The sequence below is a fragment of the Pleuronectes platessa genome, chromosome 6 (assembly GCF_947347685.1).
Source record: "Pleuronectes platessa chromosome 6, fPlePla1.1, whole genome shotgun sequence".
Lineage (NCBI taxonomy): Eukaryota > Metazoa > Chordata > Actinopteri > Pleuronectiformes > Pleuronectidae > Pleuronectes > Pleuronectes platessa.
In genome coordinates this window covers 11,824,772-11,852,478 of record NC_070631.1, presented here as the reverse complement: position 1 = coordinate 11,852,478, position 27,707 = coordinate 11,824,772, and the positions used below count along the sequence as shown (strand labels likewise).

At 40.8% G+C, this 27,707-nt stretch overlaps 4 protein-coding genes and 1 non-coding gene across 7 annotated transcripts; 4 read left to right on the top strand and 1 right to left on the bottom strand.

The window, feature by feature from the left end:
• Positions 1–352: 352 nt before the first annotated feature.
• Positions 353–424, top strand: trnae-uuc (transfer RNA glutamic acid (anticodon UUC)). The gene has a single exon. It is a non-coding gene; the product is annotated as a tRNA-Glu (tRNA).
• Positions 425–759: 335 nt separating this feature from the next.
• On the top strand, positions 760–4,092 carry ccdc115 (coiled-coil domain containing 115). Its single transcript, XM_053424756.1, has 5 exons — positions 760–998; positions 1,646–1,749; positions 1,852–1,958; positions 2,040–2,231; positions 3,095–4,092. The coding sequence occupies exons 1-5, from the start codon at positions 879–881 to the stop codon at positions 3,232–3,234; spliced, it is 663 nt and encodes a 220-aa protein (XP_053280731.1). The 5' UTR covers positions 760–878; the 3' UTR covers positions 3,235–4,092.
• Positions 4,093–4,622: 530 nt separating this feature from the next.
• On the top strand, positions 4,623–9,804 carry si:dkey-109j17.5 (zinc finger BED domain-containing protein 4). The gene is made up of 5 exons (XM_053424729.1): positions 4,623–5,030; positions 5,952–6,215; positions 6,349–6,608; positions 6,687–7,287; positions 7,663–9,804. Exons 1-5 carry the CDS (start codon positions 4,881–4,883, stop codon positions 8,509–8,511), a joined length of 2,124 nt encoding a protein of 707 aa, XP_053280704.1. The 5' UTR covers positions 4,623–4,880; the 3' UTR covers positions 8,512–9,804.
• A 1,191-nt stretch (positions 9,805–10,995) lies between these two features.
• Positions 10,996–15,071, top strand: apobec2b (apolipoprotein B mRNA editing enzyme, catalytic polypeptide-like 2b). Its single transcript, XM_053424752.1, has 4 exons — positions 10,996–11,442; positions 12,666–12,846; positions 13,660–14,003; positions 14,124–15,071. Exons 1-3 carry the CDS (start codon positions 11,204–11,206, stop codon positions 13,999–14,001), a joined length of 762 nt encoding a protein of 253 aa, XP_053280727.1. The 5' UTR covers positions 10,996–11,203; the 3' UTR covers positions 14,002–14,003; positions 14,124–15,071.
• LOC128442316 (carcinoembryonic antigen-related cell adhesion molecule 5) lies at positions 14,263–26,343 on the bottom strand. Of its 3 annotated transcripts, none has more exons than XM_053424719.1 (20): positions 26,244–26,343; positions 25,088–26,141; positions 24,937–24,975; positions 24,179–24,244; positions 23,361–23,657; positions 23,000–23,266; positions 22,557–22,829; positions 20,918–21,184; positions 20,069–20,359; positions 19,507–19,776; positions 19,131–19,400; positions 18,688–18,975; positions 17,511–17,786; positions 17,310–17,424; positions 17,052–17,209; positions 16,862–16,963; positions 16,220–16,288; positions 15,969–16,028; positions 15,492–15,539; positions 14,263–15,376 (listed from the first exon to the last, which is right to left on the bottom strand). In XM_053424719.1, the coding sequence occupies exons 2-20, from the start codon at positions 25,164–25,166 to the stop codon at positions 15,312–15,314; spliced, it is 3,300 nt and encodes a 1,099-aa protein (XP_053280694.1). In that variant the 5' UTR covers positions 25,167–26,141; positions 26,244–26,343; the 3' UTR covers positions 14,263–15,311. The 3 variants fall into 3 exon arrangements, with proteins under 3 accessions (XP_053280694.1, XP_053280695.1, XP_053280696.1); XM_053424720.1 differs by having other exon boundaries at positions 23,361–23,651; XM_053424721.1 differs by lacking the exon at positions 19,507–19,776.
• Between the last annotated feature and the right edge of the window lie 1,364 nt (positions 26,344–27,707).

Below are 27,707 nucleotides of genomic sequence, written 5' to 3'. Positions count from 1 at the left end.
GTTTAGGTGGGGGATGTGTGTGTGTCTGTGTATGTGTATGTGTGTGCGCGCTGTCTGGAAGCGCACACACACACATTTTGAGGATTCGCTAGGAATAGATTGCATCTGTCTGGATTGCTCAGTGTACCAATCATTCTCGAGACTGTGTCCATCATTTACATATGGACACAGAAATACATGAATAAATGAATCATTGTCTCAAATGTATTCCCACATTTATTTATTAATTCCCGGATTTATTTTCACATGTATCTATAAACACCAAACAGCAGGAATAAAGTTCAGTGCAACGTTTGCAGATATTATTTTATTTAACTATAAGGTGAGTAAATCTTGAACCACTGTGCACCGGTCCCATATGGTCTAGCGGTTAGGATTCCTGGTTTTCACCCAGGCGGCCCGGGTTCGACTCCCGGTATGGGAACTACCTTTTTGTTCATTTGAAAACATGCTACATTTAGTCTTTATAACAACCGGTCAGTCCGCCATCTTCGTTTTGCAATACCGTCATATATCATATACAGTTTTATTTTGATTTGACATAATTATTTGATGATTTGGATCTTAAAATCAAACAACATTTACTTTACTTCGCCCTCATTTTTGCCATGGATTATGTGAAGCCATTGGTAACATTGTTCAGATAAGTCTCGTACTAATACAAGTTTCTTATTGAATTATTATAAAACATTACATGTCGTAGTTTGATTTGCTGTCGGGAACTTAACGTGCACGTGATCTAAATCACGTGACGAAGTGTCTCACGTGACGCGGAAGTAGTAGAATGTTAGAGGAAGCGTTGATCGGTTGATATTTAGTGACAACGGCAGCGGTAAAGGCTGGTTTAAAAAGGACTCGATCCTCGACTATAAGCCGACATGGGGCTGTCAGAGCTGGAGGAGTGTTCTCTGTCCCTGGACGGGAAGCTGCTCCGCTTCATGGAGCAGCTGGAGTCACTGGAGGAGAAGCAAGCCGCTCTCAACTCTCTCATCGAGCAGGTAGCAAAGAAAACCTCGTAGCATGCGAGCCACCATCAGACCAGCTGAACAACAACCTGTGTTGATCATAAATTACAGAGGATTTATCAATTTGTTGATCGACTCTGAGGATTCGCTGTTTTACCTCGTCTTCATTTGTGGTTGTTGTCCAGACTCATTAAGTTTGGACTTTGGGATTATTTTCGAAAATGTTCTAATGTTAACTACACAAAGCGATCAAGAGATTAATAAGAAAATAATTGAGAGATTTGCAAAATTACGAGAATAATAGTTTTACTCAAAATATAGTAGTTTCAATACAGCCTTGTGTGAATGTGGCTGTATGATTTGTGCCATGATGCAGTAAACTGGGACCAATCACACTTCTCTGATGGTATCTGATGGATAATAATAATAATAATAATTCATTTGATTTGTGTAGCACCAAGGTACTTAAGGCTGCCTTACAGAATTTATGAGAGTAATTTTGTAGTCTGAATGTTTTTAACTCTAACCTTAGCAGCATGACACTTTTTCCTTATTTGCGATTTTACTGATGGTTCAGCGTTATCTATATCATTTGTCTTTTGATTTGAAAACTTCCAGCTTAGCTTGTGTCCTCTTCCAAGTCTATATGAAATGGGAATTTTCCACTCCATGCTCCATAGGGATGGTTTTCCACGTCCAAGGCACGATATTCCATGGGAAACAAGCAAGTCTCTGCACTTCAGTATGCGAGTGAGATCGAGCCACTGGTCTGTGTTCACACGAGGTAAACTATTAGATGCTTTTCATGGAGATTAATGTTCCAAAGGATTTGTTGTGCACTGTCAGTTTTGGAAAGCCTTTTTGGACTGGAATTCCTGTGTTGCAGAACCCTGGACAATGGTGAGGTGGAGTTCTGCACAGAAAGAGTTACACAAAGTACAGAGACTGGAACAAATGTGAAGTCTATAGAGGAAATTGGACCTCAAGAGGAAGGTGAGTGGTCAAAAATAGACCCTTTTACATCCTTCATTATTATGATTATTTTCAAAGTCCTTATATGATTTCATTTCTCAGGTGTCAGGAGAAGAAACAAACCGAAAAACGTTGTCGCTGAAAAAAAGGGAAATGATGAAGCAAGTAGCGAGGCAGCTCCTGAAGTAACTCCAGTAAAGAGAAGTGAACAGAATCCTCAGCAAGACCCACTGAGATGGTTCGGTATCCTGGTGCCACAATCTCTTAAACAAGCACAGTCATCATTCAAGCAAGGTATGTGATAAAAAAGTCTATTTTACTGTTGTTCTGGTGTAAGGTGAAACCATATTAAAGGTAATAATATGGGATTACCTCTGGATGTTGCTTAAGTTTGATGTATGTGGATATGGCAGAGGACATAGATTGGTTTTGTTCCTTTCACCACCTCCTCACAGTGGCTCTGAGAGCTCGACACACTGCAGCTTTACACAGGCAAATAGACCAAGCACAGGCAAATGAAGAAAATATCTGCATTGACATCAAAGGCTGGAAAAAGAGCGAATGCTTGATTTCTGTTTTAACACTCTGACTGCAGTGTTCAGATATTATTGCAGATATTTGCTGTACATGTAGTGTTTGTATTAACTACACCTGAAATTAAAATACTAATTAAATAATGCTTAGGAGGTCCTGATAGCTCCACACACTATGACTCAAGAAAATCTATGCAAACAGACAAAACACATGCAAATGGAGAAAACCTCTTCTGCTGCATAGATTATGTTATCTGATTGGTGAAGATAAGATTTTTGGGTTTTTCTTTAGTTGCTATGTGATGAGCTCTCAGGGATACTGGATACTCACAACAATAGAGGGATACAGATATTTATATGCAGATAACTACACATATTTATATGTTGATGCATCTACTTGGATACAGATGTAAACTATTTTATTGTCCTGCTGCAGTCAACAGTCATCAAAGATTAGGTCATTTAAAGACTAAACGTTACTTATATAATATATCATTGTAACATCTCTAGATCATATTATCCCTAATTAGGTATATAAGAACAATGCAATTTCATTGGTGACAGTCATATTTTCATGGATGAGTGCGGAGATGAAAATTCTCTTCTCTCTTTCGTTCTCTTTAGTTATCGAGCTCTCCGCTGAGATTGCAACCCTGCAGACTGCAGTTTTAAACAGCAGAGAGGAACTGAAGAGCTGCATGAAAGACAAACACATTCTGCAGAAGAAGACCTCAGTCGCTCGGGTTGAACAGACGGTGAAGTAACACTGTAGAGGAAAAGCAGGCGATGGTCTGACAGGAGCCTATGGCCACGGAGACTCAGTGACTGGAGTCAGTAGGTTGACCTTTAAGGCCCAGTGGACTTTAACTGGCATATTTCTAAGTGAAGATCACAAATGTAGCTGCTCCCTCTAGATGATTGATTGGTGTTATATAATGTTTTGTGCTGTTAGAATTCATTAATGTGTAACTTGTTTTGAATGGATGTTATTTCTCAGGATCAATTAAATCTGTGTTGTGGACTAATAGATTAATATGATATAATATATAATATAAACAGAACCTGCTTGAACCTTTTTAATAAATGATCAGTATTACTTTCTGATAAGGAGGCAAAGGTGTTATGATCATTTATTTACTGATAAAGATCAGTCTAACTAAGTTTTCTAAATTATCTGGATTAACTTTTGGTTAATATAAAGTTGGGAAGCTAAATAAAAAGACTTTGGACCAGATTCTCTCCAGGCCTTAATAAAGTAAATGGATCATAGATATTTATTAGCCTGTCATTTACTTATTGTATAATTTAAATGTTACGTTTTTGTTATTTTGTGTCGCGGATTTGTATTCCTCTCTATTTATTTCAGTTTAGATTGTGCGAAGCCCTTTCTGTCATTACTTTACAAAATATGTTAAATTATCTTAACTTTGTGAGGCCACAACTTGACAACACAAACATTCTTAATAACTATATAGTTAGTATTTATCAACCATTAATTAAAAACAGTGTTACAACACCTAAAATCTTTTTAAGGTGTTTTTCTTATTATGAAGTTGTACCAAATTGTCTTTCCTACAGTATTTATGCTGTTTTCTTGTTTTTCAAATAAATAATTACAATAAGACTTTCTACAATTTATTTTTCATTACATTGAAATACAGACGGTCTTAATTTCAAATCATATAAGAAATGTGGCTATATAATAATAATATAATAACACAACTTTATTTCCACAGCACTTATCTAAACAAGGTTACAAGGCGTGTTGCAAAATAAGACAGAGCAAGTAAACAATAAAGACAAAACATCCCTCTAAAAGCATATTATCAGTAAGGAAAGTCTACTCTCTTCGGGACAGGATTATATGAATAAATACCTGCTTTTATTATAAGGACATAGTGGGAATAATTTGAAAGAGCGCCACCACCCTGAGATCCCAGCACCGGTGTGTGTTTACCGGGCACAGCCGAACATTACCGGGAAGTGTCGGGATGGGAGGGATATGAAACTCCCGTGTATTGTGTGCACTTCCTCCTCCGATGACACCACAGTCCACACGCCTCCATGAAAACACGGCGCGCTGCCTCCGATTGCAGCGCGACCACGGCGGATGTGTCCTCGCCGTCACATTATCATTGATGCTCCCGGAACATCCGCAGCAGCCTCCGTGGCCCGATCGTGGCCGATTCCGGACGTGAGAAAACCTCCACAACAGCCGCTTCGAGAACCCGGTTCCCGCTTTGTCCGCTCGACCGGCAGCGACGTTTTGTAGGCGAATGTCTGAGCCGGAGATTGGGGGGTAAACACGCCGGCCTGCATGCGCCCATGATCGGAGTCGAGGTGAGGTTGATACCTCGGACTCAGACCGCAAGTTGATTTGTGCTCCAGTGCAGAGGAAGAGTCGGCTCCAATGGCGTCGGTCGCGAAGGTGTCCATCCTGGATTACTTCAATATTGTGTTCGAGGGCGAAAATGGCAAAATCGAGTCCAACTGCAAGGCTTGTGGCACCAGGATCCAGGCGAAGCGCAGCGTCACGTCCAACTTCGTAACGCATCTCAAGGTAATTACTTCAAAATAAGATGTTATGTGGTTTTAAACACGAGGGGACGGATCATCTGCACTTGTTCTCAGTCCTGAAATATTTCTGTGTGGTGCACCTGAGTGAGCTTATTGCAAAAAACAACAACAGATCAGAATAACTGCACTATTCAGAGGGAAGCTGTATTTATCCGTCAAATGCAGACTTCAGGAGAGGCCTCCTCATCAGTTCGAACACATGGAGTCAGGCTGAGGCTTTCCTCCTTAGTTCAGACCTCGAGTCAGGGCGCATATGCAAATTCTCACTATAACAGCATCTTTTTTATAATAGTTATGATCAACTTTATTTATATAGGAGTCCTTTAACGCAGTCAAAAGGAGCTTGACAAGTTAAAGGATCAGTGTTTCAGATTTAGGTGAAAGGGATCTATTGGCAGAAATTGAATATAAAATAGTCCTAGTGAGGTTTTCACCAGGGTGTGATCATCTAAAGTGTACAAATTGTTGTTTTCTTTACCCCTGAATTTTATTTAAATACTTCATATTTACATCAGGACTGTTTTCTCTCCACGGAGGCCGCCAAGTTTTTTACATTGTCCAGACTGGACAAACAGAAACCTTTTTGAGTTGTTATGACAAATGAAGGCTACCACAGGTTCTTTTTCATGTTTGGAGGGTGAAGTGAGGTGTATTCAGCTGCAACATGCAACTTCACCACTAGATGTCCCTAAAGTCTATACCCTTAACCTTTAAAAATGGGAAAAAAATAAAGCAAATAATCGGAAATTGTTAGAAATCAAATGTATGAGTAAGATTAATCCATATTGTATCCTTCTCCACAGAAGCATAGACAGCACAACAGTGAATATATATATGAACCTAGGCATTAAATAAATATTCTACCTGTCAATCAATAACACTCCTGTGCCACTGTTCCCTTTAGCGGAAGCACCAGGCCATGTATGATGACTTTGTGAAGAGGAAGGATATGAAGAGAGAGGGTTACTCCTCTGGCTCACTGCACACATTCACCAGCAATGGAGGGAATTCCCGCTTCAGTGTTCCCATCACTACTGGAGGTGGAGGAGGAGGAGGAGGAGGAGGAAGGGGAAGTGCTGGAGTTGGAGGAATGGGAACTCTGGACGGAGGAGTAGGAGGAGGCTCTGGAGGAGGGGCAAGCAAGTTTGACAGACATGACCCACGTCAGGTGCAGTCATACACCACTCGAGATGCAAATAGCTGTCCCACTGTTGATTTAACCCTGTATTATCTAATGTGTCATTGCAATGAAATCATCTGTCGTATTAAGGGTCATTTACACATGGTCTTTGTCGCCATAGGTGTTGATCTCAGAGGCTATAGCCAAGATGATAGTGCTTGACCTGCAGCCAGTGTCCATAGTGGAAAACCAAGGTTTCAGGGAGCTGCTGCAGTTCTTGGAGCCACGCTACACCCCAGAGCATCAGCACTACATCCAGAGCCAGCTCCTCCCTGCCTACGCCTATCAAGTCCAGCTGACCACCCGTCAGGCCCTGGCCTCGGCACACGCCCTCAGCCTGAGCCTGGATCTCTGGAGGGGCTTTTCTGGAGCCACCTCAGGGTACGGAGGTAAAATTAGCCAAAAAACAACTTGATTCCAACTTTGATTCTCTCACTGCCATCTCTTCTCTCTCTGCAGTTTCCTCGGTGTCACCTGCCATTTTCTCACATCGGATTGGCAAATACGTTCAGCCCTGCTGGCGTGCCTACCCCTGACCGGCGGCACCTCTGGCAATCGCGTCCTGTCAGAATTTGATGAAGTGTGCCACTCTCACGGGGTGTCAGGGAGAGTGTTTCGTGTCGTGGCGGACCCTTTTCTGGCCACGGCAACCGTAAAGCCATGTTGTCTTCCTGGTTTCTCGGTGTCACCTCATCTCGCTGGCGTGCGAGATGACAGCAGTGAAGAGGAGTTGGACAATGGTAACGACGCAGAGGAAGGGATCAGGAATGGTCACGGTGATGGGGTGGATGAAGAGGGATGGGAGGACTCCTGGGAGCAGGGTCTGGGTGTTCGTCGGGTGGACTGTTTCTCTCGCTCTCTGGAACAGTGTGTCAGGGAGGGGCTGCGCTCCTGTCCGCAGCTCTCCTCCACACTGGCCAAGGCCGCCAGTTTCTATAACTACATTACCTCTGCTGTCCCACCTGAGAAACTCAGCCAGGTGTTTGATGGTACTGGACTGATGATGGGGGGAACAGGAAATGCCCCCTCTGCAGTGAGAGACTGGGCTGCTCAGCTTAAGGTATGTGGTACAGTAGTAGTAGTTTATAAATAATTAATAAAATACTTTGTATATCAAAAGCAGGTATAAGGAAACCTTTTTTATTACATATATGTTATATTGTCACTCTTAGTTGCACCAACCAGTGAGTTAGGAGTTTTTGTAAAAAATATGTTACTAACCAAATTTAAATGTCCCAGTATGTTTTCCAACTACATCATACAAGGCTTATGTGTTAGTGTTACCATAGTATGTGTATATAAAACATTATTTTCAATGAATGGTGTGGTTTTATAAAGGTTTATATTAAAAGACTGATCAAATTGTAGCCATTCTGCATGAACACAATCAAGTTTGTGTTTCAATGGTTGAAAAAAGTTCATTTTTTTGATGCAGGTGCTTCGCCGGCTGCTGGACTCAGTGGAGTTCCTAGAGGAGATGAGTGGTCCAGGGGAGCTTGCGCCGGGCACCTCAGATAGAGCCCTCCTGAGGGAGCTCACTGACACTTTGGAGCCCTTCACTGAGGCCTGGGACATGGTGCATGGAGACAGACAGAATGACCTCCAGGCAGAACGACATGTGTCCATCAGCTTGGGGCTGCCGTGTGTCCTGGGTCTTCGTAAACATCTCTCTGAGACGTCAACCCCCAACTGCCCCTCGCTCCTGGTGGCCTTCAGCCAGGCTGTAGAGCGTCGGTTGGCCCCCATCCTGGAGGACCCCCTCTACATCACTGCCACCACTCTGGACCCCCAGTTCAAGCTCACTTGGAGCAGCAACCCTGACTGGCACAGACAGGTTCTAATAGAGGAGTTATCCAAACATTCCGCAGCCTCCAGCCTCTTAGATATCAACACAGAACTACACCCTCAATCCCAGACTCCTCCTGCTCCATCTCCTGCTCCATCGCCGGTTTCCTCACTTTCTCGGCCCTGCAAGTTGTTCTCTTTCATCAAGCAGAGACCCGCAACACAGGCCAAGAGCCTGGAGCAGGAGTTAAGCATATATCTACGAGAGGAACCAACAGATGAAGATGCTTTGCATTACTGGCGGCGTAAAGCTATTGACTTTCCTCTGCTTGCTCAGGTGGCCAAGAGGGCGTTCACCATACCTGCTTGTGGCACTGTGGTGGGGAACATATTCACTACTGCTGAGATCTGCCTGCGGCCAGAGAGAAGCCGCATCTTACCAAAGAACCTGGAGACGCTCATCTACCTCAAAGCAAACTACAGATTGTTATGGACTTAGAGCTAAGAGTCACATAATTATTTTAACTAAAAGGCAACTCAATGATTTGTACGATCAGTTATGTTTCTTCTTGGATACTAACCGCCTATCCTCTCCGTGGAAACTGAGTGAGCAACATAACACAGTCCTCACGCTCCACTGAGATGAATTAACCAGAGTTTCAGTGAATAGGCTCAGGTCAGAAGGGATTTGCTGACTACAGCAGGTGTGGACTGCTCTGTTCACCATGCAGCCAGCATTAAGACGACCATGTCACATGCTGCAGACTTAAGGGACTAGAAGCTAATCAATACCAGAGTATTTACTTTGACATTATTTTTGCCTGATCCGGGGCCTCAGACAACCACAATCCCTCCACTGTCTATTTTTTCCCAACTTCACAGACATTTTGTGTCTGCACCAGCCAACACTGATACACCAACAACAACAAAATGGTTAATTATTGCATAGTGTAGCATATTACTGATATACAGTAATCAAGGTTGTGACTAATTCGTCTGTTGTTGTTTTGGAAGGAACGCATCAGCAGGTAAACAATATGTCCCCCCCCTTATTGTTTTATGTCTCATCATTAGGACACAATAATAAATTAGTTTCACCCCCCCTGACACAGACCTTGTAGATGCGAGTGTATATGTACAGCACACACCATATTTATCCAGTGGAGCAAAGCTGACATCTGCTTCACATATCTAATAATTTGACCCTAATTTATTTATATTTTCCGCCTGTCAGTTCCTCATAACTCTCTGTTCTCTCTCACAGTGGAGGTCAATTCCATGTCATTTTCATTAGCAGCACTTTCCCCCACTATTTCTAATTTCATGTCCAATTCTGGTTCTGAACTTTGAGCAATTCAAAGGGGTTCAGCCCTGCCTCCGCCCCCACGTGCACAGAGTGAGTGCATGTGGCGTAACAGGGGCCACTGCTTTGTCTGACCTCGCGGAAATATCTTGAAACCACTTTTCAGGGCCTCGCTCACTTCGAATGAGAAGCTGTGAATGTTGCAGTGTGCGATTCCCGTTTTGGTCAGGAACTCTGTCGCTCCGGGCTGCACCAGTGGGGGGGCAGCATAATTGCGAGTAATTCCATCACAGTTAGATAAGAGTCGGCAGGCAGGCCCCCCTCACAGCCCACATGGCCCCTCTCTTTCAGAGCCAAATAGGCTCACACAAACCAATTGCCAGTACTTGTGAAATAAAGTGTAGAAAGGTATGTGTTGGTATTGCAACCTTGCGCTCTACTGCTACATCAGACTTTTGTGATTAAAAATAAACATTCAGACAACAACAATCTGTTTGAAGACGAAATGTGATGTAATTGCAATGATACAATAAAGACCATCACTTTACATCCTTTCAACTCCGCCTCATCTCATCCCACACAGATCTTAATTATCAAAGATTGCTGTGATCATAACGATCATCGCCTCGGCACGTATTTGGATTCAGATGTGTTGTAAGATATCAGAGCAGGAGTGTCGGTGTGTTTGTCTTTGTGTGTTTCTGCTCATCATCGATGTGGGTTTAGGTTGTTGTTTGTGAGTCTATGAAGCATCTCTCTCTCACAACAAGGACCCACACAAAGTAGTGACAGCTCATCCATTCGAGTTAGGCGAGCAGGCTGCAGTCCTTTTGGTAATTGCCTCTGAAATTAATTACTTGGCATGGAGTGAGACCGAGGGAGGGGAGGAAATTGTAATTGAACTGCCTCCTCCCTCCCTCCCCTCCCTCGCTCCATCCCTCCCACCCTCTCCCGCATGCCTCCAAGTTATTACATCTGCAGTGCAGAAAGCTATTTTCTGTCTGCAAATACACACACTCACATGTACACAAACACACACACACAAAACCAATTTACCCTCCCCCACAATGGCCTCAGCAGAGGGCTATATCGATGCAGGATGATTTCATAGATTGATTGCTCACAGGCACATGCACACTGGGCCTCAGTGCGACCATGCACTCTGATTCATACAGACACCGATGTTCACCTTGCACATTGTGTATTTGTGTACACTGCCGAGCTCCCTGTGTTTTCCAATTTTGGTGGGGGTGCCCTTTAGCTGGCCCTGGTGCTTTGCTAAGGCCTAATGAGCCACGGGACATTAGAGCTGGAACAAAGAAAAGTGGTGTTCAGTATCAGGAGACCCCTGGTTACTCCATACACATAGACAGACACACAACCAGGCGGCGTTATTAATAACCTGCCTGCTGTTGGCCTGTTGACAGTTGAAGCCTGTTGGATTGCAGAGCCTCCTCGTGTGGGAGATTGCACATTTATATACATTTACATGGCACTTTCCTTTCTGAATATGACATAACGGTGTAACTAGAACTCGTGTAAGGCCTGTCTGCCCTACTTTCTTCGTGCCGCATCGGCACTTTGACTTGCGTTTGGCCTTTCAGTAGCCAGGGCATGAGGGGGGCTGGGTCAACCGAGCCACCTTCCCCCTGCCCCTGCCAGTCATTCGCATGCTGTGACTCCGACCTCAGCACACAAAAGGTTCTATTTCTGTACATGTACTAGGGTTATCTCTCCACTTACCCTAACTAAATCCCCCCTCTCTCTCTCTCTCTCTCTCTCTCTCTCTCTCTCTCTCTGTCTCTCTCTCTCTCTCTCTCTCTCTGTCTCTCTCTCTCTCTCCCTGTCTCTCTCTCTATCCAACACTGTCACCCACTCTCGCAAAATCATGGCTGACAGAAACAGCCGATTAAGTGCTAAGAAGGAAAAAGGAAATGGGAAGGAAAAAAGTGTTAAAAAGCCTGAGAAAGTTGTGAAGAAGCCGGAGAACACCCCCGAGCAGCCGAAGACGGAAGAAGAGAAGAGGAATGGGGAAAGCGCAGGGGCCTCAGGAGCGGAGGTGGCTGACAGTGAGGAAAAATCCGAGTTTCAGCCCATAGAGCTGCCGCCGTTTGAGATTGTCACAGGGTGGGTAAGACTTTATTCACACTCCACAAGAGTTAGAGTCAGCATGTTCTGCTTTCAAACTTGTTTTGCTTTTTAACAAATGTTTTGGTTAAACCCTTCAGTAGAAGAAGTTGTTTTTCTTTCTATTTGATTATATCATTTCCATTGAATGTTCTGTATTGGATTTCAATGAGGATTTATACAAATGACTTGCACCTGCCACCGGTACTAACCCAGTAGTAAGAATAGTCATGAGTCACGGAGCCGACACGGGCCCCTGCCATATCACCACTCCGCCTGTAGCATCTGTTCTCCATTCTATTACTGAAAGCTACAAGAGATCTATTCCTGTAATCTACCAAACTATTCATATTCTATTAAACAATGGGGTACAATCACTGAATCATGGCATATTCAGGGATTATGGGATGATTTGGATGATTGAAAAATCATAAATGCTGAAGGCCTGAAGAAGTGAAGAAGTGAAAAACCTTTTCACCAGGAAAGGAGTTTTCGGTCACACTGTCAATGCACCACGATGGAAGGTGACAAATTACATTGAAAGTATTGTCGATATGTAAATGATGTTGATTTGTTTTTTACTTAGTCCTTCTAATCTAATTTACATGCATTTAAAAAAAGGAGGATGACGGTAAGTCCTGAAGTGTTTTGCTTGCTGTCACAACGACTGAAAAGAAAATGAAGATGACTGGAGTCTATTGGGGCCACAAACAAAATTTCCCAGGGGGCCCCTCAAACAGCGATTGTCAACATTTATGTTAAAAATAATCTTACACCAACCGAGGGTAGGAAGTGTAAACTTTTTTATTTAAAAATGTTCACTTACATAAGTACATTTAAAAAAAAGTACAGCCATTGTGGACATTAGCAGGAATAAGTTGGCATTGGTATTGTCTTTCTTTTTTCACCTTCACATGGATAACTCCTCTTCCATGTCAGGAATCCTCCTCTTCAATTTCAATTCAAACTTTAAGCATGATACAGAACTTTAATTTTGACAGTTTCCTACCAACATGTTATTGCAAATACTCCATTGGTTGTTTAGGAGAGAGGGGGTTGGGAAGGGGTGGAGTCACTGGCCACATTTTGAGACACTGCTGTGGAGTAAAGTTTCTCAGCCCTCGGGGGCCCCCTCATGGGCTGGGGCAGTTGCCTGCCTTGCCTGTTCACAATCACACCTCTGAATGTATCTAAGGAAAACTCTCACTCTCATTGTCCACCAGGGAGCTGATGAGCCAGTTTTACTTCAAGTTTCAGTTCAGGAACGTGGAGTACTCATCAGGGAGGAACAAAACCCTCCTGTGCTTCAGAGTGGACACAGCAGGAGGCAGCGTGGACCCGCTGAAAGGTTATATGGAGGATGAACATGCCACCTCTCATGCTGAAGAAGCCTTCTTTCAGCAGGTAATGAACACACACTCAGCTGTTCTTAGTGGGAAAGATTTGTATACCTGTGTGACTGCGTTGGACCGGAGACGTTATGTTTATGGGGTGTCCATCCATCACATTGTTGTGAACACAGTGTTTCAAAAAATGCTTTGAGGAAATTCCTTTAAATTTGGAGAAAATGCTCAGTTTGACTCGGGAAGGACCTGATTCGATTGTGTTGGTTGAAGGTCAGAGACCAAGGTGGCTGTGACCTGACAGAAGCTCAAGATGATTGAACACCTTATAGAAATTCTTTCAAATTTCCTACAGGCACTCACTTCAACTCAAAGATGAAATGAGTAGAATTTAGTCATCGAAGGTCAAAGGGCAAGGTCTCATCACTTATGATAACTTTCATGTGTTTCAAGTGCTACATCTGAGGAACACTTTGAGGAAATTCCTTGTAATTTGGAACAAATGTTCACTTGGACTCAAAGGTCACCTTGTAAACATGTTGTCCGAAAAACACCTTGTCAGAATCTTTCAAATTAGGTACAAACGTTCACTCTGACTGACAGATTAACTGATTAAATTTGGGTGGTCAACCGTCAAGGTGATGGTGGTCTCATTAAGACATATGTTTTGCCTCTTGAACCTTAGGGAGTTTCTACAAATCTGGATCAGTTGTTACTTGGATTAAAGATGAGCTGATTAGATGCAAGTGACCAAAGGTCAATGTGACCTGATATGAGTCTGGAGTATGAAGTGTGCAACTGCACTTATTGGCAGACATAACTGCAGGGTGGTAATTCTAGTTCACCTTTAATGCCCCCGTAACTCTCTCTCCAGGTGCTCCCTAACGCTTCACAGGAGTATGATGTTACATGGTATGTATCATCCAGTCCCTGCTTGGATTGTGCAGCTAAGCTGGCCAGCATCCTTAAGCAGCGCAAAAAGCTGCGCCTCTGCATATTCTGCTCCCGTCTCTTTGAGTGGGAGGAGCCCGAGATAGTAGAGGGGCTCCGAGCTCTGGTGAGCGCTGGCTGCAAACTGCGGATGATGAAGCCGTCCGACTTTGTGCACGTTTGGGAGACGTACGTGGACAAAGATGAGGAGACCTTTACACCCTGGGAGGACTGTCAGGAGAACTATGAGTACTATGTGGACAAACTGGCTGACATCCTCAAGTAGATGTAAGTTGATACGTTTTGTGTTTGCAGTGATGTCAGTCTACATCCTTTTTACTGTCTGTCTGTATGAAATGTAAATGTTTTTCTTGATAATGACTCCTTTATTTCTGTCTTTTACCCAAGGTGCACAAGATCTCCCCACTGACTCAACCACAAATAAGCCTTCTTGTGAAATCACCACTTTTTGAACATGTGTTTCTTGCAGTCACATTTTATGGTGCATATCAATCCATATTAGTTTTAATGAATTCTGGGGGCAACATTTTGTATTTTGTATTTTAATAATTTTGTTGAAAGACACAAAAATGCTTAAATTTCTAGATAAATATGTATTGTATACAGTTTCCAACCGGCAGAGCAACAACATTCACTGCTGAATCATTTATTACATTAAATACGTTTTGGAGAAAGTTAACTTACAATCTAGTGACATCTGGTGTTTGTTCTAAGAATTGAAATGGTAATTGATTATCCTGCAGATGATCACTTTATGTACAATGCATAAATCAAAGCAACAATGTGTGTTTGATGCTTATCACATAAAAGATGTTCTATATTTATTTTCCTTTTACAGTCAATTCATCAATACATCAGTTAAAGAAATGTACAATTACCACCAACCAAGTTGAATCTATACACGGTTGTGTTGCAATGACAGTCTGTCCATCGCTCCAGAGTGCAATATCTCATCAACAATTTGATGAATTCCAATTAAATTTGGTGAAAACAATGTTGTGAAAATCATATTAAATTTACATTTACTTATATCTAGCACTGCGGGCAATTCAGAATATATACATGACCTTTAAAACGTAGATCCTCTAGTGCACTTTGATACTAACGCAGTGAATATCAGAACGAGGTGAGGTGCCCAGGTAGCTCACCTAATGGTGCTCGTACTACTAATGAAGCTGCCTCCTCCTCTCTGCAGGCCTGGGTTTGAGGTCAGCTCGGGCCGCTACATGCCATCCCTACGCTTTCTCCACAACTACTCTCTACCTTCTTTATCAAATAAAGCAAAAAATGTTAAAAATAAAAATAAAAAAGCATATCTGAGGCTTAAAGTCCAACTGCATGAGGCTAAGCCCGACAAGCTGAATCTTATTTCCTATGATGGCCACCATAGAGCGTTTGGCCTCCACCAATCCCACTGTAAAGCCAAACCTTTATTATTCCAATGCAGTGTTAAGCATTGCACAACAGCAAAATTGTCCGCCCATACATTCATATGTAAATATCGAAATATATGGTGCATTATGTCCATCCATGCCATGGACTTCGCTACATTGTTGTGAATCCATCTTCAGTGACTCATTGTTTGAAGGACACCAGCCCACCTTTGTTTTCTTCCGTATCATCACTCATAGTCGTCAAAGCTGGAAGGATATAAAGAGCAACATGTGACGGATCAGTAGAAAGTTATGTCTCAGCTGTGGAGAAGCTGGCACAGCAACCACGACGATAGAGAAAATATGTCATCGGTAGTTTTACCTTGGCCCTCCTCTGTGGTTATGGGTAGCGTGCCGTTCTCATCTGCTTCTGCGGTTCACATAGTTAATAAAGAAAAGAAAAAGAAAAGCAGAAAGTGTCAGTGAAGGATGGACTCGATGGACAACAATTAGTTCATTCCTTTGAAAGAACTCGAATCAAACTCGAATCAAAAACTATTATATGTTAAATACTTTTTTTCTAATACTTTTGGCTGAAAATGTATCCTTACAAACTGTTACGTGTGACTTTTGTCAGGTTTTCTCAGACTTTTGACAGCAAATTCAACATAATTGGGTTTTGAACCACGACACCTTCGCTCCTGGGAAATTAGGATGGACTTTTCACCATTATCTGACATTTATAGACGAAACAAACAATCAGCAGATTATTCAACAGTGAAAACAAAAACATTAGTTGCAGTAATATTAGTACTAAAGTTTGTAAATCCTCTATTTTATTCATCTCTGGGTCATTTACCTTTAGGCAATGCATTCAGTCCTTCATCGGTGAGGTACTCAACCATAGGATCGGGTGCATCTGCAGGAGGGAGGAAAAACTTTGAACACCGGATAATGCCAACACCTAAAGTCAGACCCAAACTTGCAGATGGTTTCGCTGACAGTAAATACAAAAATAGCTTGTATTTGAATCACTGTTGGGGCAGCATCTGCAGCTTATGAGGAAATGGTGACCAAAAAAACCACATTCATGAGAGGTATCAAGCATACCACTCCGGTCCTTTAGCTGGGCCATGGTGAGAAACAGGTTTTCTTCTTCGGGTTTGTCGTCATCGACAGCTGCATGACAGGAAAAGATAACAGGTCACATCCTTGACAGTTTTTTTTTTCTTATTCTGCGATAAAATGCACAAGCGCTTTGAGTGGTCTTCACATAATGGTCACTATAAAGATATAATATACATCTACAAAGAGCAACATTACTCATTTGGAGTTGTGTTGATCACTTGGCAAATGTAAGTCTAATATTCCCACCCTCAAGTCTCTCTGTATTTGGTCTCTACCTACAGCTGAGAAAATTATCTGGGTCTTTTACTTTTAAATAAATGTGTCAGTTGCAGAGGAACTATGGGTTTCTGGAGCTTTTTGACTCTGCTGCTAAAAATGACCCCGTGAGAGAAGTTACAATGATCCAGAAAAGTGAAGCTGTGGGACCGACAGTTAAACTCTGAGATGCTCTACACACAATATAAAGATTTGAGTGACAAATCTCTGTAGATTCATCTGTTCAAGCGGCCATGTTTTTACATTGGCATTTTATCCAACTTTATTACAGTAAAACTGATTATAGCTGCCTGCATAATTTAGATGCTTAGAATCATTCTTTCAAAAAGTACCAAACCAAAACAACACCTGGTTTGCGGATGAATCGGAGGACAATGCATCCCAGGAGAACAGCGATAAGGCCGAAGAACAGACAGCCAGAGATGGAGAGAAGCACCCTCCTCTTCAAAACTGCAGTTTCAAAACAAAAACAGAGAAATGAGACAGAGAATATTTGTCGGGTAAAAACTCATAACTTTCAGATGTCACATTTACTCACGAAGGTTCTTGGTCTTGAAAGAATCACTGAATTTTGAATAAGATGGTTGACCAGTGCGAATGCCCTGGCATTGGTACAGGCTTTGCTTGGGGTCGTTCTGGGGTGTGACTACATGTTTCTCAGAGGTCGGCTCATTGATTTGATTTCCCTCTCTGAACCTGTTGAAATGTATGTTGAATTTCGTGCATGAATCTTCAGAAAGGTAAGAATCCACACAGCAGTAAATTTAATAATTAGGAAACAGGTAAGCTGTATTACCATGTGTAGTTCCATTTGTCCTCGCTTGCCTGCACCTCACACCTGAGCACCAAGCTGTCAGTGGCGAACACCTCGGACCAGTCTGTCAGCAGGAGTATAGTAGCCTTAGGGCGTTCTGCAGCAAACACAGTAAAGACTGTGATGAACACATCCAACATGTGCACAGAAAAAGTAAAAAAGTGGAAGGCAGAAACACTTTACCTAGAATATCGAGTTTTACAGCCTGACTCTGTTGTGACTGTAAGATTACACCCACTCCTCTTTTTACTTGGCATGTGTATGACCCAGTGTCTTTGGTCGCAACAGAGCTGATGTTATAGTTGTGTCCAGATTGGAGTGGGAGTGGAGTGCCATCTTTGTACCACAGGTACTCCCATCCAGAGGAGTTGTTAATATGGCAGCTGAAGGAGACTGAATCCCAAGTATGCATCACGTCGTACTCAGGTTCCTGCATCAGTGTGACTCTGGGTTTTGTATCTGAGGGTGATGAAAATAATGACAAGCGATTGGACTAGTAGCATTTAAGGAAGGAAACACTCGCCTTTAACTAGATGGTTAAACAGTGGTCTGAGTATCAACTTCCTCACCTCACCTGAATGATTAACTTCTCTATCGCACATAAAACACATTTTTTAGCTCCCTCAAAGAAACAAGATGAACTAGGGCTACGTTGTAGCCCGAGCCCTGCACTAATATATATATATATATATATAAATAAAAATTTTTAGGGGGTATTTAGAATTTCCTGCAAACTTTGGTCGGAATTGGAGCATGTCTAGGACCTGAGAAGATCAAGAAGATCAACATTCTAACATCCTATGGCTGGCTTAGTGTATCTTAAATGACCATATTTTGCACCATATGTTTCTATGCATATAGAATATCTCCTATGATATATATTCTGTATTGCTGATACATCAAGTGGTTTGTTCAAAATGGATCATGAGTATTTAAGATGGCGACTCTGTTGAGAGGTCTCCGCCCATTTTCTCCAATTGTACAACCATGTCATCCAACCCATCCTACCCAGCCTGTACAAAACTAACATAATCATACCAAATGAATAGATCTTCCCACACCCAACTTCTCTGAACTCAATTCTAAGGTGATCACCTGCATCACAACCTCAACAACACATGACATCACTCACCCACTCCACTGCTACTTAACCTTAAAGCTGTGCAAAAGGGGCCGCTTAAGAAAAAGCCTCGTACATGCAGCTATGGCAGAACAAAACAAGTCGACCGACCGGTAACCCAGCTCTTTACTGTGAGTAAATACTTCATGTTAATGAGATCTTCTTAATTGTTATTGTGGCTTTAACCTTAACATTTTTATTCCAAGAATTGTTTAAAAAAAGACAAAAGAAAAATCTCACCATAAACACTGAGTGTTCGTTCAGAGCTGTTGGTACTGTAGACAGGTCTGCTCTTGAGCTTTCCTGAGCAACTATATCGTCCTGCATGTTTAGCTGCAGCAGAGCTGATTGAGAGAGTCCTGGCATCCGAGTCAAAAGACAAAGTATCATCAGCCTGGACCTTCTGTTTGTCTTTGTACCAGGTGTACGTCCAGTCAGAGATGCCCTCTTCCATCCCACAGCTCAATCTCACGCTCTCAGAAGGGAAAACATCCAACCAACCATGCTTCAACTGGGGAACAGGAATCTCTAAAAACACACAGACACATGAGCCACTTCCAAAAAATATCCTGAGATGCTGGAATTTTGTCGAATTTTTATCCCATGAAATCAACAAACACACAAAAAGATCCATTAAAATATCCATTAAAGTACACAATACAACCCAACTTTCTTTGGCTCACCAGATATTTGTAAGGATCGTCTATCGCTAGGCTGTGTGTGGTATGCCGATTTTTCTCTTTTTGCTGTGCACTCATAACTCCCGTTGACTGATGAATTGGCATCATGAATTTTAAAGGTACGACTCCTGTGAGGGAGTGCAACTCCATCTTTGCTCCACAGATACTCCCAACCAGACGAGATTTCAACTTTACAATCCAAGGACACTGACTCTCCAACGTACAGTTTGTCAGCCTTCGGCTCTTGACTCATCACAGGTTTGGGGTGTTCCTCTAATAACACAAAAGCAGAAGACATGTATCTGTGTGTATTATGTCATATCAGCAGCTCTTCACTGTTCATTAAATATCATAACTGACAACAGTCAACAGAACTTACCTTTAACGTCAAGGAGTATAGCCTGGCTAGGGTTGCTAAAGAAGACCTGATTCCTGCCTCTTTTTACTTGGCATGTATATGATCCTTTATCTGAGGGCCTGGTAGAGTTGATTGAATATTTGATTCCAGCGTGACTGAGTCGTTTGAGATTATTGTAGAAGAACTCCCATCCAGAGGAGACATTAATGTGACAGCTGAAGGAGACGGACTCTCCAGGGAACATCACCTTGTACTCTGGATCCTGTGTCAGTACGACACTGGGCATCTTAGCTGAGGGTAGATAAACATGCTTATTCCATCAGTGTGTTAAATGACTCACTATTCATTGTGAAAAAAAGTTACCAGAAGTACCTTTATCAGATATTTATCCATCCTCATGGACTAATCCCCAAAATTGTGTGTACCCAAAATAAAGAAAACATTTCCCTTTATAAATTCCCCGGAAATTATTCAGCCTTCGGGAACGTATACATGCTCTACTGAGCTTATTTATTTGTGTGTAAATTTAGATTAATCAATCGATCAAATTTGTATGGAATAACACATTTAAAAGAAAACTCACCATATACTGTGAGAGTAAGTTCAGAAGCAGTGTTGCTGCTGACAGATCTGTCCTTGAGGTGTCCCTTGCACTTATATGGTCCTTCATGTTTAGCTGAAGCAGAGCTAATAGAAAGAATGGATCCATCCGGATCAAACGACACAGCATCATCAGCCTTGACCTCCTCTCCAGCTTTGTACCAGGTAAAGATCCAGCCAGAGCCGCGCGGCATCCAACAGCTCAACTTCACACTCTCAGTGGGGAACACATCCAACCACTGGGTCATATTCTCCAAATGTGGAACAGGAATTTCTAAAAACACAAGACACTTAGCATAACATCTTTGCAATGAGGATGTTGTCAACACACACGACATTGGTCCATTAAGAAGAAAGAGTAAAAAAGCATTGCCTTTATCCTTACTATTTAAAGAATAGAAAAGTTAACAATAAAAACGAAGCGTTTACGTGCTCAGAATAACGTTTTAAATAAAGTGTTTTTTATGGACAGTCAAAAAGTATCTCTGACGTGCTTCCCCCACACTCTTACAGAAATGAAACACGTATTCTCTGACTAATATTGCACCTCTGTGTACTGCACCCTTGTGAACTATCCCTCTCTGCATCATGTTACACCACAACATCCTGCTTCAACAGAAAGTGCCTAAGATTACAGAAGCAGGATGCACACAAAATGCTCTTTCACTCGATTTTGTAGCAGCTCTGAGGTAGTTTTAAGGCGTAAGTGACAATGACAAGACAACATAAAATGACAACTCTATTGATGATATGATGCACATTGTGAATCAACAGTTTGGCTTCTCCTTAAATACGATGCTTTAAAAAATACCTTTTTGCTTTCTTCACCTACCATGAACATCTAGCTGTATTTTCGCGCTCTGGCTGGTTGATGTTGTTTCACCTCTGGTGGCCTTGCACGAGTAATTCCCTCCATTAGAAAGACTAAGAGGGAGGCTGAAGGTTTTGCCGGTGGCAGAAGAGATGTTCTCTCCATTTTTATACCACTGATATATCCAGTCAGTGGACATTTTAACTGTGCAAGTGAAGGTCACAGTTTCTCCAGCATACATTGGGGTGAAATCAGGGACCTTGCTCAGTGTTGGTTCAGGTGTGTTTTCTGAAAGAACACACAATATTATTGCTTCTCTCGCTAACTTAAAACTTGTGATGCAGTAATATTCACATAGCAGCAACTTTACAAGCTACATCTGTAAAGCCCTAATGGAAATCAACACAGCTCTGCTGTAAAGTCTACATTTATTATTACGCCTTTGGTATAATGTTTATATTTTTGACACTGTCATAGTTAATTAATTCAAATATAAATAAAGTAAATCAAATGCATATATAAATAAATATATATAAATAAGTGCACTATAAATAAAGTGTACTTTATATTTAGAAAAAGCAGTATTAAGCAGTATGTAAAGCCCCCTTTAAATGCAACATCAGTAATAAAAATAAACATTTGATACAACACATAAGGTCAATAAAATTTTTCCAAATGTCATCAACTTACTAAAGTTAGAATTTTTGACAGAGCAGAGCTAGACTATGGGTCTACTGGCTCTGGTTTGTATCACCATGACTACCTCGTACTGAATGAATAAAATGAAATAAGTAAATGAAAATTTCTCCCTCTTCGTGATAGTTGAGGGGATTGATACCATTCTGTCTCAGTGTATGCCTAGTAAATATGGTCTATCCAACAGTCTGTTAGCTTCTCTTCTCTTATCTTAGCACAAAGGCTGAAACAGCTGGGCTCTTCCTGAAGCCTTTTTGTTTTTAATTTTCTACAGATATCATTTTTCAGAGAATGCTATCAATTTGTCTTCTCTTTCTTTGCTCGGTTTAATGGTGGATGGCGACCAACTTCAAGGTGCATTACCACCACTTACTGTGTTGGAGTGTGAATCAGCGTTACCTCAGCATATCTCATTAACTTGTTATATAAAATTATATTTTCCAATCATGTCTCTTTCAGATATTGGAGCATACTGCCTATTCCAATGGTTAACACTATTTTTAGCTCAGTGCTTCCACTCCATGCTTAAAATTTAAAGTACATTTTTCTGTATCTGGCTGGTTAGCATGATCCCAAAATGTTATAGTAAAAACAATGGATGGTGTAAAACAACATTGATATATCACAAGCTTTAAACTCAGTGAACTTGTTGGCAAACAGTCGCTGACATTATGATTTATTTGTAGTTGTGTTTTTGACTATTTGCTAAATGTAAGTTCAATGTTTACTTTCTTTTGAGTTCTATTTTAATCTCCTTCAGCTTTTGCGGGAAATATTTCCGAAACAGCTAAACAATGTTCTGTAACTTAATGTAAATCTCAGAAAAGACAATTCACTGTAAGTTCATCACTATGAGCGAGCCCTTCCTTGTTTTTACATTTGTTTCTTCATTGTAAAGATATAGCGTTGCTCTACGTGAATTAGTGTAAAGTTAATGTAGGCTATACAAAGGAAGGAATCTCACCATAAACCTTGACTGTAGCTGTGTTGCTCAATCCAGAGGTTACACCCCTGTCCTTCAGGTGAGCTCTGCATGCGTAGTCTCCTCGATCGGTTTGAGTGACCGAGGTTAAGTTGTGAGACGATTCGTCATCCTCCAGGTCCTCGATCTTGTGCAGATTTTTGTACCAGGAGTATGTCCAATCAGATTCGCTAACCTCGCAAGAGAAGTGCACTGATTCGCCTTTGAACACATCCAGCCATGGAGACAGCAACTTCAACGATGGTGTAGGTGGATCTGACAATGTGCACGACATCTTCAGGGTTAGTTGCATCACAAAAGGGTTTGAGAAAGGGACACATTGCAAGCTATTGAAAGATTTAAGAAAAATACAAATATCCAAAAGGTTCATGTAGATGAAAATGAATAAATTGTGGTTGTGGTGGAGTCTATGGTGACACACTTACCAGAGACCTGCACGGATGTTGTTTCACTCTGCTCTGTGTAGAACTGGCCTCTGCCTCTTTTAGCTTTGCAGAAGTATTCTCCACTGTTAGAATGATCTATAGAAGCTATGGTATAAGTATCCAGTGCTTGAATTTTAGTTCCATTATGGTACCACTGGTATTCCCATCCAGAGGCCACATCAACCAGACATGTGAAGTTGATCTGCTCTCCAGGGAACATCTTGTTGAAGTTTGGACTTTGACGCAGAGTTGCTTTCGGCGTGTTTTCTAATGAGAAAGAGTGAAGAAAATGTTTCAGTTCATCTTTAATATAATGAGACATTCTGCTGAAATGTGGGTGATGAAACATAATGACACCTACGGTAAACTGTGACCTTAAGTGAGCTGCTGGAAAGAGTCCCAACACTGCTGGTTTTGTGTTGACCTTTACAGGAATAGCTTCCAGAAATCATTTGTGCAGCGGCAGTGATAGTAAGGATCGATTTGTCTGCAGAGAAAGACAGATTTTGTTCTTCGACTAGTTCCTTTTCATCTTTTAGCCAGACGATCTTCCAGTCAGAGCTGCCGCTGATGTTACATCTCAACTCCACTTTCTCAGAGGGGAACACCTCCAACCAGCTGGACTGCAGCTCCAGGGATGGTAAAGGAGGCTCTGGAAGTTTAAAATAAAGAATGGAATATATCAATAATAATTTTGAAAAATAGTATTATTCTGAAAGAGCATACCCATTAAGGACCACTGGCATTTTGACCTGTGTTGGAATATTTTTGTTATTATTCATGTATTGATTTGTTAACTTAAAAACAGTTATGAATGTTTCGCATGTGAAACAGATTGAAATTAATTCAAAGCAGAAAGTAATATCCTAAGAACAATAGAATTCTAATAGTTTTTCAGTGCACATTTTAATTGTGGCATTGATCTAAATACAAACAAGTACAAAAATAAAAAACTACAATTATTAATTGAACCCTTTGATCACAGACATTGGTGATATCACACGGGACATTTCTCATGACCACATTGGTACATATAAAATACGATCACATATGTGCCATTTGAAAAACTGGCTCATTTCAGGAAGTAGTGACTTTTCACTGTAAATCTACAGAATGTAAGATGTTTTAAATGAAGAACACTGCTTGATCATCTTTGCTTCTTCATATTTAAAATCTAACCTGAAACAGTCGAAGCTTCCATCGATGTTGGTTCAAAGGAGGTCAGAGAAAAGGGGGTGGAGGAGACTGGTGATGAGAGGAGATGTGTTAAGAACAGACATTAGATCAGACCGGTTTTGTGCTGTATCCACATGTCAAGTGAAGATTTAAGCTGTAGGAGCCGGTTCGTTAAAACCAAGAGCTGCCACAAGGAATCAAAATGAAAAAGATTCAGGTTGCCTGCTCATCAGAGGTGAAGATTAGATTTGGACCATCGGTTAAACAACATCATACATTTGCCGTGGAACATTTTACAGTTCTTCCATTTGAAGATTTGAAGAATTGAAAGAATTATTTAATCAGGATGATGATTTGCAAAAAGAGTGACGATGGAAAAATGGAGTATAGCATATTAGGCGTTAGTTTTAATCGCCACAAATTATTTGCACAATGTGATTCAGAACAATGAACTTGAACGAGTAGAAGTATAAATGTAGGAACTGTCAAGACCGATGACTACACAGTACTTCATGTTCCTCATATTTACATAACACATGCTTTACTTCCTAAACAATGTCTGGTCTAATTCTAACTTAGTACATGCTAAATAAAACATTTAACAATGTGCGTTTGTTATTTGACTTAATCCAATATATTAATTTTCACAACCTAACATTAAATGTTTTTAATAAATGTGATGTTTTGTTTTATGCTTTCAGACCAAAACTTTTTACTCAAAATAAATACTAGGATATAATAAAGTGTGAAATTTGTCTCACCATTTTCGGCAGTCTGAGCTCCACAAACAGCAGTGGAATCTGTAAGATCAAACAATGATAAAGGGTCACTGGAACAAATGTAAATTCAAATAATCTTTGGATGCAGATAAATCACCAAAAAATAAAGCCATTTAATAAAAATCAAACTTACACATGACAAGGAAGACCCTGATGAGCCACATTTTCCATTGAGCTGCACCTGCAGAGGCCGTGTTTCTGAGTCGAGTCATATAACTGCTGTGTAGTGAAGCTCAGCAGAGGAAATAGACAGAGATGGGTGTGTTTGGCCGATTCATTTCTAAGCACACCTCAAGACTGAAGCTTTCCTGTCTCTCTATGTCATCTGCACTTTTCTTTTTTTGGTTGAAGCAACAGGAAATGTGCCAGCTACACTCACGGTTTTGTTCTCCTTCATTCAAACTGCTTATCTCGGCTGAAAAGTGGAAGGGGGAACTGAAACTGGCAAAAAAGTTAATGTGAAGGCTTGCTGTTCTCTTGGTTTTTTATTGTCTAACCTGTTCGTAGGAAAGAAGAAACGTTGGGTTTGAAAGACATTCTCCCTTCCAATTTCAATTTGTATTTTAAGATTTTACATACTCAAAACTAAACACATTTTTTGTTATGAGACTGAGTCTGGGCAAAATTAAAAAAAATAAGCATTCTTAACTGAAATGGAATTGTTTTTAATGATCTGAGAGAAGTTTCCCAGTAGTTCTTTTCACACATGTAGGTGTGGCATGATTTTGAAAGCATAAGCGGAAACTACTGGTTTTTTTTTTTGCACTTGTGTGAGCTCAAACTATCGAACAAATGTCACAGCTACATCCTGTTGTCTTAAGCTTTAGAGCCACTTTCCTGACATGAATATAGAAAATTCATTCTCAAACTCTTTCCCCCTAAAAATCTCTCTCTCTCTCTCACACACGTACAAATCCTAAATGTCCTTATAATCCATTGCTTCAGAAGAAAGTAAGAGCTGAAGTTATTGTTCTCTCTCTGGTCAAGTGTGACTTCCGACATTTATGAGGTTGTGTGTCAATCGTCACGATTTCAAAATTGTGTTAATTTGTCTGTGGTTTGTTTCATCATACTCACCATAAGGTGGCAGTACAACACAGTAACTATATTTGATCTAGTCCCAACTGGGACAAACGCAAACTGCGTCTCTGACAAAGTGCCACGATTCTGCTGTTACACATGATGACCTTAAAAAGGATAAATACATTACTACAACTTGCGTTAATACATCATGAGAATCATTTCAGGATACTTCAAAGTACTGCAAAGACATTTTGCTACCTACGTACATGAATAACAACGATTTTCACTGAATATATTTGGAGATCTTTCAAAGTAAAGTCCAACATTTTCACTGTGGAATAGATCATTTCAGGATACTTCAAAGTACTATAAAAACAATTTGCTCAATATGTTCAAAGAGAGAGACTGATATGCCTGTGTTCAGGACCTCCCTAACTACCTACACACATGAATACCAATGATTTTTACTGGATATATTTGGAGATTTTTCAAAGTAAAGTCCAACATTTTCACTGTGGAAAAGATCATTGCAGGATACTTCTGAGTACTGTAAAAACACTTTGCTCAATAAATCCAGAGAGAGACTGTCCAACATTTTCACTGTTTACAATTTTTCAAAGTAAAGTTCAACATTTTCACTGTGGAATAGATCATTTCAGGATACTTCAAAGTACTTTACAAAACACATTGCTCAAACATTTTTACTGTATAGATTAAGAGATTTTTCAAAGCAAAGTTGGACCTTACTTTGAAAAATCTCTTAATCTATAAATTAAATATGTTTGTTATTCAGTACATTGATAATTTGAGAGGTTCGGAACACAGTCATATCAGTCTCTCTCTTGAATTATTGATCAAGGTGTTATTACAGTACTTTGAAATATCCAGGAATTAGCTACTTGAAGCTAAAAATGTGTGACTTTTATTTAGTAAATTGATACAGTCAAAATGCTAATCATAAAAATGACACGAGAGAAGATATATACTTCTTGTGAATATAATCCATCCATTTCCTTTCCAATTATGCATTTTGTATATGCTCCATGTCAACAGTTTATTTTGTAAAAACGCTTTGCATGTGTTTACCATAAATGTCAGCATATGCGCGCAGTAGAATTTCTGTGTCGCCTGATTTGACCACAGAGACGCGAGTGTCGGCTGGCTTGACCGCAGTGTCCGTCGACAAGGGGACTTGCTTGTGTTTCTTGAAGACCTCTCATCCGAAACGACAATTTTAGTAAATAAAGAATGAGAGGCATGATGGAAACGCTAACTGGAGGGGAAGGTGTTATTATAAAGATCAGAGAGCAGCACAGGTTGTAGCCGAGCTGTGCAGGCTAGTTGAGAATTAGTGTGAGTGGGTGTAAGATGGGTGCACTAAGGCTCATTGTGGAACCAACCTCGATAAAACATCCTATCCAGACAAAGACATATATGAAAAGTTTTGAAGGGTTTACTACATTGTTAATTATCTGTGTATATGTCCAACTGACTCCAAAACTTGTCACACTAGTATCAAGTGCCTTCTAGTATACATATATATATATATATATATATATATATATATATATATATATATATATATATATATATATTCACAGGATTATGTCAACTGTGGACAAATTACCAACTTGGTGGAAGGATGTGGCAGGAAATAAAACATTTTGCTTTGGATCCGGATCCATTGAATTAAAATAGTGTTTCATGAGGGGACTAAAATACTCTGAGCG